This window comes from Syngnathus leptorhynchus, chromosome 6 (assembly GCF_054491065.1).
Source record: "Syngnathus leptorhynchus isolate UIUO chromosome 6, UIUO_Slep, whole genome shotgun sequence".
NCBI classification, from domain to species: Eukaryota; Metazoa; Chordata; class Actinopteri; order Syngnathiformes; family Syngnathidae; genus Syngnathus; species Syngnathus leptorhynchus.
The window spans coordinates 2,618,113-2,631,902 of NC_141200.1; the positions used below are offsets into that span (position 1 = coordinate 2,618,113).

Consider the following 13,790-nt stretch of genomic DNA (forward strand, 5'->3'; position numbering starts at 1 on the left):
TCATCTTTATAATTCTGTGTCGCATAGGTCAGCATTGCATAACATAGAATTTTAGTATACAGTAGTACTGCATACTATTTTCACGATTTTTTTTTTGATGGCGACAAAAAAAAATCTCTGCGACCATTAAAACCGTTTGTGAATGTCTTTGCAATTGCAGTACTCCGAATGAGCTGCACCTATTTTATGATCATTTGAGGAAGTCCAAACAGAAGGCCATTTCAATAAGTCTATTGGAAATACGATAACCTATAGTATAAAATCGTGCTGTGTAGTATTAAAGTAGTTCAACATAAAATGTAGGGTCCGATAGTGGCAGCCAATGAACCCAATTGTCATATCCACGGAAACAGAAGCTCAGCGTTAATCTTACACGATTTAAACCTCCCCGCTATGGATCTGTTCGTCCCGGCACGGCAGGAAAGGGAGGACGGAGGCCTTCTCGGCTCCCAGATGTGGTTTTAGGATTAACGGATGGAGTTGATCCAGGCCGCTGGTGCAGAATGAGGTTAGCGCATCTCTATTTAGGTCAAACGTTGGCAGCAAGTGCCGTTCCCCATTTTAGTCATCTCGTACGCTCTTGGTGTTGGGACAAAGTACTTGCTTCCGTTGTAGTAGTAGTTGCAGTACAATATACGTAGTGTAGCCTTGTGTAGTATTGTTGCGTATACCGTTATGTAACATTGTATAATTGTGTTGTGACATTTTGTGTATCATATGTCATCTTTGTTGTGTCATGTAGAAACGTAGTGTGCTGTCTGATTACGTATGAAATCCTAACAGGCTGTCAGATGAGCACACCTCCACCATGAGTCCATTAATCGCGTCCCTCTTATCATTCATCAGTGGTTGTGACATGCCAAGGACGGCCTTCTTTCATTCCAAGAGCATGTCCTCTCCTTTTCAAGACCTCCTTTGTAATGAGCCGCTCTGAATAACAGTCCGGGTGAACACATGGAAGCTCGGATGAAAAGCGTCCCTCTGCGACAGAGCGTTTGATATGAGATCAGGATGGCACAAATTCTCCCGGTTGGCCGCCAAACTAAAAATGGAGACTTATCGAGAGCCCGTTGACGATCCCTGCCTCGGTTGTCTGCAAACGGGAAGAGCTCCAGATCCCTGCATTGGATTAGCAAGACAGATCATGGATGAAGAGGGGAGAGCATTAGGAACTGAGAAAAGTCCCGGAAACACTAACTCGATTCAGTGAACTGATACCACTTGCCATGTGACAGTGAGTCCATTGGCAAAAAAAAAAAAAAAAACCCAAAAACACCCAAGGAGGAAGAGTGACTGCTAAGTAGGCCACAACTCACGGCTTGATGATCCTCGTAAGATGTGAAGCGGTCCTCTGTTCGTTGGCTGATGACACGGCGTTCTGTGTTTAGAGCTCACTTCCTCCCTCCGAGGCAGTCTCATTAACATCCTGTGACTGTGGCGGGTGGGCAGCAGGTGTTTAGAACTGACACACAGGAGGTCAGCCATTTTGGTTCGATGCAATCATTTTAGGCTCATTTTCATTCCGAGACGGACTTGTCGGATTGATGGCACTTCCTGGAATGCTTTGAAAACTCAGCACGGACATATTCCAACTTTACATCCAATTTTGAGATTCAGTCCAATTCCGCTGCTGCTTGCAATTTCTCAACCTTGTGGTTCTTTTCCACAAGTTTCTTATTACGTCTTAAGTGTCAGGAATGCACCTGCATCATATTTCTGTTTACTCACGTCGCCAAGCAGCAAAGATGGGGTTTCCTAAAGCAGTGTGAAAGCTAACAAGGGTTTACATTGTTTGCATGATGCTCTGGGCGCCTGTCAGATGAGCGTAAGAGTTGCCTGTCAATCAAACTGACAAATCTTAGGAATGTCGGCGAGCAGGTTTTGTTCAACGTATGACAGTATCAGCCATAAGAGCTGACCCAAGACACAAATGAACGAAGCACCTGCTTCGGGGGTTGCCAAAATCTGTCAGTTTGTGGGTGATAGGGACTCGGTGAGTCTCAAGAGACTCAATTCAATTTAAAAAGCATTATTAATAATCAATAATTGAAGATTTTGAATTATATTCTCACTTGTTAGAATTTCCAAGCAGCAGCAGCAGCTACGTGAGCACTATGTGGACACGTGTCGCCCTCTAGTGGATGATTAACTGCTGTGAGGTAAAAATTGATATTTTTCCCCCTACAGTATATATTGACTGTAATTGATTAAGGGGGCACTATTGAGAATTATACACGTAATTTTCTTTTTGTAATCAAAACCAGCAATATTATGCCAACATAGAAAGTGCTCAATTGATGTGTCAACCCACATTATTTTATATTGTATTTTTGTCTCAAAATTGAATGTTAGAATGTTAAAAGTGCCATGTACAAACCTGTGGTACTGCATAACAGAGTTGTAGTCATATGGCGTGTTCATGTTGAGCGTGTTCAACTTGTTGACGGTGGGCTTTGATCCTAAGGAGGTAAATCACAATAGCATTTATGGCCGTGTGTGTGTGTGTGTGTGTGTGCCTGGGAAGCATCTGCATGAATTTACTCACCATGTTTGAATGTTGAACCACAATATAGCGAGGGAACACTGTATTGTTTTTGTTTTTTTTTCATTTTTTTAATGATGGCAACTTGTTTTTTTTGTACAACAAAGAATTTTTTTAAATAATCAAAAAAACAAAAAAAAAAACCAGTCAAGTTTGTCAGATGCGCGTGAGCTGGTGCCAGAGGCTGGACGGCAGGATGCTCTCCACCTTCTCCATAATGAAGTTGAGCGGCGCAAACAGCGTGCTCAAAAACTGCAAACACACAAGCGGGAATTTGACTGGAACAGTAGGACAAGAAGAAAATCTGAATTTTACAAGCATAGTCTCCTTAAATCCAACACGAGGCAACGCTGCCATCTATAGGGATCTGTTAGTCATTACAGTCCATTATAACCATCCATCGCAGTGAAGACATAAGTAAATCGACATTTCATTTTATGGGCCCACTTTAAATAAGGAAAACAATATTTTTATTCACAACATTTCCAATGGCAATTTCTGTTACGGATCATTAATATGGGTGAGACAATTTGCGTGTGTGTGTGTGTGTGTGTGTGTGTGTGTGTGTGTGTGTGTGTGTGTGTGTGTGCTAACCGCTTTGGCAAAGACGCCCATGAGTTCCGGGAACTGATGCGTGAGCAGAGCCAGCATGGCGGTGAAGGAGCAGAGGCCGGCTGTGAAGAGGATGAAGAAGGGGAGCTCCTTCTTGGGGTATACCGACACCTCGTGGAACACTGCTTTACATGCACAAGTACAATGTTAGTTATATTTAAAAAAAAGATAGATAGATAGATAGATAGATAGATAGATAGATAGATAGATAGATAGATAGATAGATAGATAGATAGATAGATAGATAGATAGATAGATAGATAGATAGATAGATAGATAGATAGATAGATAGATAGATAGATAGATAGATAGATAGATAGATAGATAGATAGATAGATAGATAGATAGATAGATGTGTGTGTCTTACTGGGTAGCAGCTCTCTGTCTGCTGTCTCTGTGCAGATGGGATAAGGATAGAAGAGATGACCTTTCTCCAAAGGATACGGGATCATTCTGAATGCTACGCACAGGGAAACATCTAATGAGTTCCCGTTCAAATGCCGCAACCGGAATCCCTCGAAATGTTAATCCATTTTGTAATAAGGACGTAACGTATGAAAACGTAGAAAAGGTGAACTTGGCGGATGCATCGTACGCGCGCGAGAGACTTACTGCCCTCCCAGGTGCAGTGCAGTAAATTGAGCGCTCCCTCCACACGCTTCCAATGCTGCAGGTGGAAGAAGGCGTACGCGATAGCCTCGCTGTCTCCTCGCTTGAGGATGTGCTCAGGAGGAAGGATCAGACTCTTCATCTCCAGGAGGTACTGAAGGAATCACACGGTCCAGTTGAGAACAAGCAGTCACGTGAACATTGACACGCGTCGGGCGTGTAATACTGACTTTGGGAACGTGGGGGTTGAATTCCACAGCTCTGTGAATTGCTTCTACTGCATTCATCTCTGCGGTGCTTAAACCTCGTCTAGACGCTGCCTCTGGAGAGAATCTGAATGGATGCGCGCATACAAGAAGTGTCATTCGGTGTCATGTCCGTGTCGTCGTTAAGTGTCGGGCGTGTGGTATCACGTTCCTGTCTTCAATTAACAACTTATGTCGAGCATGCGATGCATTGCTCGTTTCGCGTAGGAGAGTGTTAATAGTTCTGTCTAACCTCATTTCATGTCAGTCTGACTCATTCGTGTAATGTTGTGACCTGGGCCATGCGGAGTCATCTCATGTGCTAGAATGTTGCATATTGTCGTCTAGTTACATTGTGTGTGTGTGTGATATTGTTAAGTGTATTGCGTGTTGTGTTGTTGATGTGCAGAGTCTCAACTGCGTTGTCGTGTCGTGCGAGGTGTACCGTCGGTCGAGAGGCGCGACTCACTTGTCTGACACGGCTCTGGCTTTGAGCAAAGCTGCTGTGTAGCATATCGTTGCCGATTTGGGTAAGCTAATATCTGTCACACACACATACACCACACAAAATGGCGACACAAAAAAAAGAAAGTCAATGACTACTTTGGATGCAGTGAGAGATCAAAGGGTGTCACTTTCACTTATTGACTTCTAGTATATTTATTTGTTCATTAGTTCATGACAGAAGATCAAATTAACTTCATACTTGGCCAGTACAGGCCACATCTTGCCGTTTCTCAGTGTACCTAATATACCGGCACACGTGTGTGTGTGTGTGTGTGTGTGTGTGTGTGTGTGTGTGTGTGTGTGTGTGTGTGTGTGTGTGCGGTCATACCGTCGTACTTGGCCAGTACGGCCTGCACGTCGGCGTAGTTTTGCAGCTCCAGCAGCGACTCCAGCAGGTTTTCGTGGATGTTGAACATACTGAGGAGAGGGAACTCCTTCATTAACTGGAAAACACACAACTGTTGTTACATGTAATAGCAGACAGGGGGCGACACACATCCAGCAACCACACAACGAGGGAGAAGTGCATCTGTGTAGCTATTCGTGACTTACATCTCTCATCATCTTCACCGCCTCTCTCGTCCGGCCAAGCTTTCTGGAGCACATGGCCAGTCTCCTCTTGATGTACACCAACACGTTGGTGTCTCTTCCTGAGGAAAAAAAAACAAAACACTTCCATGTTACATGGGAGATCTTTATTGTAAATGTTTTTTTTTCCCCAAGAGTGTGGCTACTCACTGTGCTGGGCCTCGTACTGCGTACCGTGGTGCTGTAGCTGCTGGCTGCGGCGGTAGCATCCCTCGCCGGCTTTCAGCGCCTGCTTGAACAAGCGCTCGGCCTCCATGATGGTGGTGGCCTCCTCCTCGGCCAGCAGGATGTACGCCGTCGCGCAGCTGTGGCGTAACAGCGCGTTTAGCTTGAAGTAGCATTTTGTAGCAGCTGAATGCTAGTGGTTCTAAATGCGCCATTCACTCAGACCTTTGTTTTTGAAGAAGCAGTAAGAAAATTGTTACGTACTCTTCCAGCTCTAGAGCTTCGTGTGCTGCTGAGATGCGTGCTTGAGGGTTTCTCTCCCTCCATGCCTTCTGCATGACTGCAAATAAACACAATATAGAGTTTTGGCGGCGGGAACGTTAGGAAAGGCACACTAGAAAGAAATGGAACTTACTGGCGTCGGCGGGCCGCAGGTGGTCCGAGTCGCAGGTGAAGAAGGTTTGGTGGTCCTGCGCTGACAGGTTCATGTCGTAGTACGTCAGCGGCTCTCGGCCCGTCACCCACGTGTACCTGAGGACCATGGCGACATGCTCAGGACATCACAATCGCACGGTATTTTTCTGAAATCCATATTGCGATTCCAGTTTGTGGTTGATGATTTCTTGGCCTGCAATTCTAAATGTCTTTTAACACTTGTGTCCCAATACTTTTGGCCATGTAGCGTGAAAGAAGCAGAGAGAACAAAAGAAGATCGAGACATTGGAAGATAAAAGAGGAGGAGGGAAACCAGCAGAGAATAAAATGAGCAAGCGCGATTAGAGGGAACGTTTCAAAGGCATGGAGGAGGAGGAATGCCGGCGAAGAATGAACATGAGACAACAAAGAAAGAACGAATGTCAGAGAAAGAAACCGACAGCAGATGTGAAAGGTTTTCACCGCAGTCACTCACCGATTGTACTCGGCTCCTCGAAATAAATTCAGTGGGTTTCTCCAAACTTTACATTCTGTGGATGACAAAGAAAAACATTCAATCTTCCTTTTGGGTGAGTGTAGAAATACCAGATAAAGTGTAAAGGAACTTTAGACTGGTTTTGGAAACTAGAATATCAAGTCAATAAAAATAATCCGGGTTCGGGCTACTCACCCGACACATTTTGCCGACTGGAGTCGGCCTCGCCGTTGCTGGCGCTGGAGTTGCTGGGGGAACTGCTGTCCACGCCGCCCAGCAGAGGGCGCAGGTGGCTCACAGACACCTGCTCAATGAAGGAGGTGCCATACTTTCTAAAGTACCACCACTCGAAGATCTGGAGTGAAGGAGAAGCAGCCACCATTAGAACAGGGCTCTTCAATATTTAATCCGGCCCGACAAAACATTACAGTGCATTATCAAGAGTCCTGCCGAGAACTTTTTACACCAAGTAAAAAAATACAAGACAAGACTCTCCAAGTACCACCAATTGCCAATTACTGCAATATCTATTACAGACATTTGGCCCTCTGCCCCTAAAATTGGTCAATTAAAATGCAATAATTCATTTTAAGACCTTGACACCACCCTAGTAATTAGCAAATATTTTTTAAATGTATTGTGTTTTTTAAACTTTATTTTATTAAACAGTTTACAAATGTATTTTTAATAAATATTTTATTACCGCATCTACAAATGAGCTGCCTCCAGTTTAAGAAAAAACAAACAAACAAACAAACAAACAAACAAACAAACAAACAAACATATGTGGCCATTGAGGGCAAAAGCTCACCCACTCCTGCATTGGAATGTCGGGATCAACACGAGGTGGAGTTCAATTAGGTGTGTGGAGTTGTAGCGCAACACGATGTCCATTAACGGAACGTCTGCATGCGAGGATGCTACGAGCTAATGTTAATAGCAACGAGCGCTCAAGCACTTTACCCTAAGTGCACCCCTGTTGCAAAATGCAAACATAAACACTTCTTTATAGCTCAACATGAAACATAAGACTGGGCTTGGACTATAACCCGAATCAATTTAAAACAAATTTCTGTGTGTTAGCGTGGTTTAAAAAGAACATTAGCTAATAAGCACCAATTTGGTGTCAAATCCACCACCTGTCCGCTCACGCTTAAGCGGAATTACAACCTTCGTGAATTGTCTCAGCCGAGCAGCCTGCAGGGAACAAATGAGCCTAATTAACAGATGAGCTATTTTAAAGCCGCACGGCTACACAGAAACCCAAAAGGTAAATAAGAATGAGCAGATTTGTCGTCAATTGACTGCTTGTTAATATTGACAAGTCTGTGTACTGGTTGCGAGTCAAAATGACTTCACTCGCTTCTTTTTGCTTTTCATGCCATTCGTTCTCAACCGACCGATCAACAGACAGCAGAGTTTTTAGCACCGCCTCCTGCCAGCATACCCGACGGGAACAAACGGGACAGGTGGGATATTTTGAGTTATGGTTTTAAAATGTGATCATCAAAATGTAGCACTGTGTGACTACGACGTGAAAAGAAATTTGTGCTCTTACCAAAATGAGTCCTGATATGAGGGAGGAGGTGCCCGTCAGAGCCACGTAGAACTTGGGTGTCAAGGTGTTGAGAAACATGCTTACTGCAGAAAAGACAAGACAGAAAGATGGTGGATAAGCACAAATTCAACAAAAAAAATGGATGAAAAGTTATCACAGCAATCACAGCGCATTTTGGTCTGGTTTGAAAGCAAGTTTTAAAAGTCCGTCTGCAATACTTGACTTTCGTATTTGATTTCCATCTCTAAGATGGCGTTTTCGAGTGGATGCTTTGTCATCCATCAAGCGGCAGCCAGCGCAGTTGGGACAAAGGCGGCACTCAGATGAGCGGCAGGCCAGCCCGGTTGACACGTGTGCAAACAGAACGCAGCTGCTTGGCCATTGAGTGGCGCGGAGTGGAGTGGAGCCTCTCGTCTTTTTCAGAATGAACCCATTGACGACCGCGACTGCTGCTGCTGCTGCTGCTGCTGACTCTTCATCCTCTTCTAGCCACAGAGTCAGTAGATTTGCCTAACGCTCCTCAAGCATCACCATACTACAAACAGGTTTCATTTAAATAGAAGTAAAACATGACATTTTGATCTCAAGCTTATGGCGGCTAGCGCGAGAAGCTAACGCAGCAGTTGACATCTCCTGGATCGAAATTCATTTGCTCACCAAAGTTGTTCAATAATGACTATGGCCAAGGCAAGATTGTTCCTTCGGACCAAATCCATTTGCTCATTCTTGAAATAACAAAATAGTCATAACATATAAATTAATAAAAAAAAAAAAGCAAAATAAAACAAATATTCTATTCCATTTGGCAATGTTATTATTATTATTTTTTTAATTCTCAAGACGATATGGCTTCATAATATTCAGACATCAAGCCGCTCGGTTTTGCTTTATTAATATCCAATCCATACATCAGTGCTCCTCCTCTTCCTCCGTGGCTCGCTGCGCTTGAAGCGCACAAGACAAAAATAGCCCGAGTCAGCAGTTACCACAGAAACACGATCTCTCTCTCTCTGGGCTGTTTTGACTTTTTTTTTTTTTCTTCCACTCTCTAATTTATTTTTTCAATTCAAGGAGTTTGTTACCATGGCAACAGAGACAGCCATTCACTGTCATGATGCTAGCCAATGGCGGACAACCTGGAGCGATCATCTTTCTGTTTGACCATGACGAGAGACGAGTGTCTCCCTGTCACGAGCGGCTGTCAATCAAACATTTATTGTGAAAATTACGTTTATTGTAACAGCTAGCGAGCCGTTCACGTTGCGGGCTAACAAGTGTGTAACGACAAGCTGTCAAAAATAAACACACTGCTCACTTCAAATCGAGGATCTTTCATCTTTTTTTTTTCAAACCGGTTGGAAGATGTTTGCTCGATCAAAATACAGTTTTTGAACCCGTTTTGAAATATTAGTAATCTTCAGGCTACGAAAACGCCCTTATCAAAACAATGAGGTCCCAATCATGAGGGGACCAAAGAAGAAAAAACCAAAACAGCGCCTGAACATTAGGACCTAGTTTGTGTTGACTTTTACATTATTCAATTTCAGTCTCAAACATTTTCTCCCAAAATAGTGCTTTTGTACATCACTGAATTATTCCATTTAAGTCTTACTCCACAAATGCAATGAATCCCATGAGCCTATTTAGACTAGTAAGGGGCACAAAGAGCATTTTGTTACAAAGAAAATTTCTAACGCGAGTTCCCCCATTAAGTCAAGTTTTGAGGTCGTGACACGAGAATTTGGACGCCAAGCTGCTTACTGATGGTTACTTTTAACTGCAACCTGTCAGCCAATTAGAGAAGGGCTTCCCTGAGTAGTAGACAAAATAAAAGGGGATTTCCTACAGGTGATATCGCAGACAAGAATTCTTTCCTACATACACAAAAAAAATCACAGAACCGATCATCTAAATTTCTAAATTTTGGGTGCGTAGTACACATGGCCATTTCAAACAGACAGCAATCTTGTCTCATCACTACGTAGAGAATCAGAAAATTAAATCAAATGGGTTGCGTTTTTCAAAAAGTAGCTAAAGACAGGTTCCACAGGATTTTTTTTCTTTTGAAAAGCGCAACACGAAGAGGCTTATCGTCACCATAATGACAACAAGTTTGAATCGCAAAATACGAAAAGTCTTTTAACGGGAGGCCAGGGCATGAATTTTCAGACATCTTTCCCATTGCACGGCGCAGACGGCAAGTAGGAGAATGCGAGGCAAACCTCGGTGGGACCACCGGCTAGCTTGTTGGGCTAAAATGGTAGATCCCGGATTTGTACCACCAGCAACAACAGGAAGAGGAAAAGGGGGAAGAGAAGACGCACGACTGAGGGATGAATAGCGAGATGCAATCGCGGTTTTCCTCCCCTTGCTTGACTTCCAACACGTACGAGAGGCAGGACGGACGGACGGCGGCGGTACTTACGTGACGACTCTGTGCCGAACATGGCTGGATCGGGAGCTGTGATGGAGAGAAAGGAGGATGAGGAGGAGGAGAGGAAGGGGGGGGGGGGGGGTGATGACAGAGAGAGGAGGGGAGGAGGTGGTGGTGAGCAGGCAGCTAGCTACACAGCAGGGGTCATCAAAGAAACACAATGCAGCCGACCGCCAGACGCGTAAAACGTCCCGGACGCCAAAAAATACAAAAGAGGGCCCGGTGGAGCTTCACAAACGCCTTTGACGCCGACACTCCTCAGCCCCGGTCAGATCCAGTTAGCGGCTGGCATGGCGCCTCCCGCTCTCTCGCACGTTCGCTTGCTCGCTCGCGTCCATCCTTTTTGCTTTTGTGTTGTCATTGCCCCCCTCTACGGAAGAGGGGGATCGAGGGAGGGAAAGGAGGAGGGGTGGGGGGGGCTATGAAGGAAGAAAGACCCGGGGATAGACGCCTTCAGTCAGACAATAGACACACGACACACGTGTGACGTCACGGCTGGGATGGACGGACGGACGGATGGATGGACGGATGATGGAAAGAGGGAGGGAGGGAGCGAGCAAGACGGGACAGAAGCATGAAGGGCAAATGGAAAGATGTGCTGATGTCACAATGGACGACCATCAAGGAATTATTAAAGGATCCATCAAGCCAATAATGATCGTTAATAGGAATAATGTAAATATAAAATATTTTTTTCCCCAAAGTGGTTTACGAATGTTTGCATTTTCATGAAACGACCAAAATGACAACAGTCTTTGGCACCATTTTTTTCTTGCGCCCCCTATCGGTCTGCGGTAGACGTGCTTCAAATTTAGTAGCAGTCTGAAGAATCTCTGGAAGGAGTTTACGTCTGCAGGACACCCAACTTTGAAAATGGAATTATTGTGGGTCTACTCGTGACAGATATGATTAGCAGCTTCCGTGTGTGGAACCAGTTTTGTGAGCTGAGCTTCCAACCAAAGCGATAAATATCCTCTTTCTTTTCTTGCGTAGATAGCTACTTCAGTTTTTTTGGTTGGTCCTCTCATATACGACATGTCAACAAAATTCCATGTTGCAAAGTGAATCTTGCCTCAGTGGCTAAGTTTCACCTCAAAAAATAAACGAGTCAAGAGTCACGCTTCATATCGCTGGGGCAAAAACGCCTCTGGGGTTGCTTTTAATTACACCGGAGGTTCCCTCCCTAAAGAGGAAGAGCATACACTTGGAGCAATCTTTGGAACTTGTGCCCCTTGTGGCCTAACACCGGTACTGTGAGTGGCTTTTATTTACTCTGTAGAGACAACTGAGGCATCATTTTCCGATGACCTGCATAAACAATTGTGCACGCCAATTACACTTCTGCGTCATTAAGCACTTAACTGGAAAATGACCAGGATGGGCCTAAAACGGACGACTTCCGGTCTTTTCAGGCACTGGGACATTTTTGTTTGTCTACTCCTAACGAACATGCCCACAAAACTGTTAAGAGTGAAAGTGAATTTTCAACAAAACTCTGACTGCAACTGTAACAAGACAGACTTGCATGGCCCGCTCCAAACATGGCTAATAACATGCTGACGCGTATAATTGTAATTAGCATTTCAGTGCAGCTGACTAGCGCCGCTAATTATGTCAACAACTGAAGGAGCTGCACGCACACGGCGTGTAAGCGCGTAAGCCGTTAAAAAAGACTCGGGAACAATGCACACGCCGTAACCCCCCCCCCCACTCACATTACACGCTAGCTAGCAGTTGCCAGGCAACTGAAAAGCACGAGAGGCAAGAGGAGGAGATGGAGGGAGGAAGAACGTCGTCGGTTACGGCTCTGACGTTTTGGAGGACCTGAATAATGTTAGCGGTCTTTGATTTCCAAAATCTTAGGAAGTAACGTAGACCAACCACCCTGGTCAAGTTGGGAAAAGACGGCCTTAAAATAAGAATAAACACATCACGTGAAAAATAATTCAATGCCACCTTTTTAGGGAAAACAGTTACAGCAGGCGTTGAAAATATCCCGAAATTGTTGTCAGTGTGCTTTTCGCAAACAAGGTCAAATGTTCGCAACCACACAAAAAAAAGGTTCACGGCACCAAGACGCACAAGTTGGATTTCTGAAAAATGTGTGACAGTAAAGAAAGAGAGGGTTCTATACTAAGATGTGAAAGTAAATCAACCTTGATGACAAGGAAGTGAAAGTTCAAGAAGTTCAACACAACAGTCCACTTCCATAAATTTGCCATATAGATTTTTCACTTGCAGTACTGTTCAATTTTAAAAAAAAATGCTACAAATTAGACACACATGGTTATTGAAATGAAGACATGTTGCCTTAATTAATAATATTAATATTACTTTTACACGTGTGACCAATGAGAATGTAAAAAATAAAAATGAGTGGAAATGCAAATCAAAGTTTTGTTGCTTCACATTGGTGGAAAATACAAACACTTTATGTACTAAGTCGTATTTTGAAGTGTCTTTAAGGAGTATTTATTTTTTCCGATGACTGGACTGCTCCTCCCTACATTTAAAAACAATGCGTGCTTTCTATATCTATTTTAGTACATTTAGGGAGTTTGACTTTTTTACAGTTACTTTTAAGTTGCGTGACACGAGCATCTTTACTGTTTGATTACTTTTGCCACCTCTGCTTTGACAGTTGATCGTTTGGTGGGAAAAAAAGGACTGAAATAAAAAATCTTAACTTTTTTTTTTTTTTTACTGTACATCACTACAGAGGACGATTTTATTTATTTATATTTTTTTTTTACAACTGTTGTCCCCTGAATGTGAGCAAATTGCTTAGCCATTTAGCTTAATTTAGCTACACGATGGTCAGAATGTTATGAGACAGCAGCTGTCAAGTTTGACACTGTACACTGTGTACCAAGCCAGCACATAAAAGTACATTTAATACACCTTTTCATCTACGAGTGCAAACAACATCCACATGCAACATTTTAAAATATAGTCGGCGTTACTCCGTGACCATTTAAACTTAGGTTAGCCAGCTAGCCGGCTAATGAACTTTATTTATTTATTAAAATGTAAAATACTAGCGGCAGTGTGGTAAATGGGAGGGTTATTTAAAGCGCTCACCTCTTTTCTTTTCTTTTTTTTTTCTTCAGTGCGCGGTGTTCAGATGCCTATTCGTGGCTAGCATTTCTTCCCCCCGAGTGGTGGCTCCGGAGGGTCCCAACATGTGCCCAGTAGTTTGGCGGTGTGGATGCTGGGCGACGTGTCTGTCTGTGGCGTGTTCGCACTTCGCTGGCAAAAGGCAGGCTAACGTTAGCCGAGCTAGCAACAGTCAGTAAGGTAGCCAAGTCAATGTGGACGGACGGCCGCTTGGTTAGCTCCGCCCGCCTTACGGTGTCGCTGTGGGCGTCCTTGTAACACAACATACAGACTTTTATCGGCGTAAAACGTAAATATCGTCACCCTTTCAGTAAAATAATGTATATTAGGCCTAAAAGAACGAAAATTGACTACATTCCCCTGAAATTAAATAGTAATCAGCATTTGTTTCAGTTTTTATGAACTGAAAATAATGAATTGGGCCATTAGCCCGTTTACAACTAAACTTGTTTTTTTTTTTAAATCACATTAATTGTTACATAACACAAAACAATGAACGTCTC

General features: G+C 43.6%; 1 protein-coding gene across 9 annotated transcripts; it reads right to left on the reverse strand.

Moving 5' to 3' along the window:
- Positions 1-139: 139 nt before the first annotated feature.
- LOC147055271 (suppressor of tumorigenicity 7 protein homolog) lies at positions 140-13,554 on the reverse strand. 9 transcript variants are annotated; one of them, XR_015066329.1, is made up of 18 exons: positions 13,252-13,551; positions 10,162-10,197; positions 7,737-7,819; positions 6,374-6,533; positions 6,179-6,233; positions 5,684-5,799; positions 5,533-5,608; positions 5,254-5,408; positions 5,068-5,165; positions 4,844-4,973; positions 4,478-4,550; positions 3,994-4,096; positions 3,767-3,917; positions 3,522-3,614; positions 3,137-3,279; positions 2,378-2,794; positions 1,317-1,462; positions 148-1,119 (listed from the first exon to the last, which is right to left on the reverse strand). XR_015066329.1 is itself a non-coding variant. In XM_085913402.1 (16 exons), exons 2-16 carry the CDS (start codon positions 10,181-10,183, stop codon positions 2,699-2,701), a joined length of 1,554 nt encoding a protein of 517 aa, XP_085769528.1. In that variant the 5' UTR covers positions 10,184-10,197; positions 13,252-13,551; the 3' UTR covers positions 1,966-2,698. The 9 variants fall into 9 exon arrangements, 3 of the variants coding, with proteins under 3 accessions (XP_085769528.1, XP_085769530.1, XP_085769529.1); XR_015066330.1 differs by having other exon boundaries at positions 140-1,462; positions 3,137-3,276; positions 13,252-13,554; XR_015066331.1 differs by having other exon boundaries at positions 142-1,462; positions 3,137-3,276; positions 4,844-4,958; positions 13,252-13,553.
- Between the last annotated feature and the right edge of the window lie 236 nt (positions 13,555-13,790).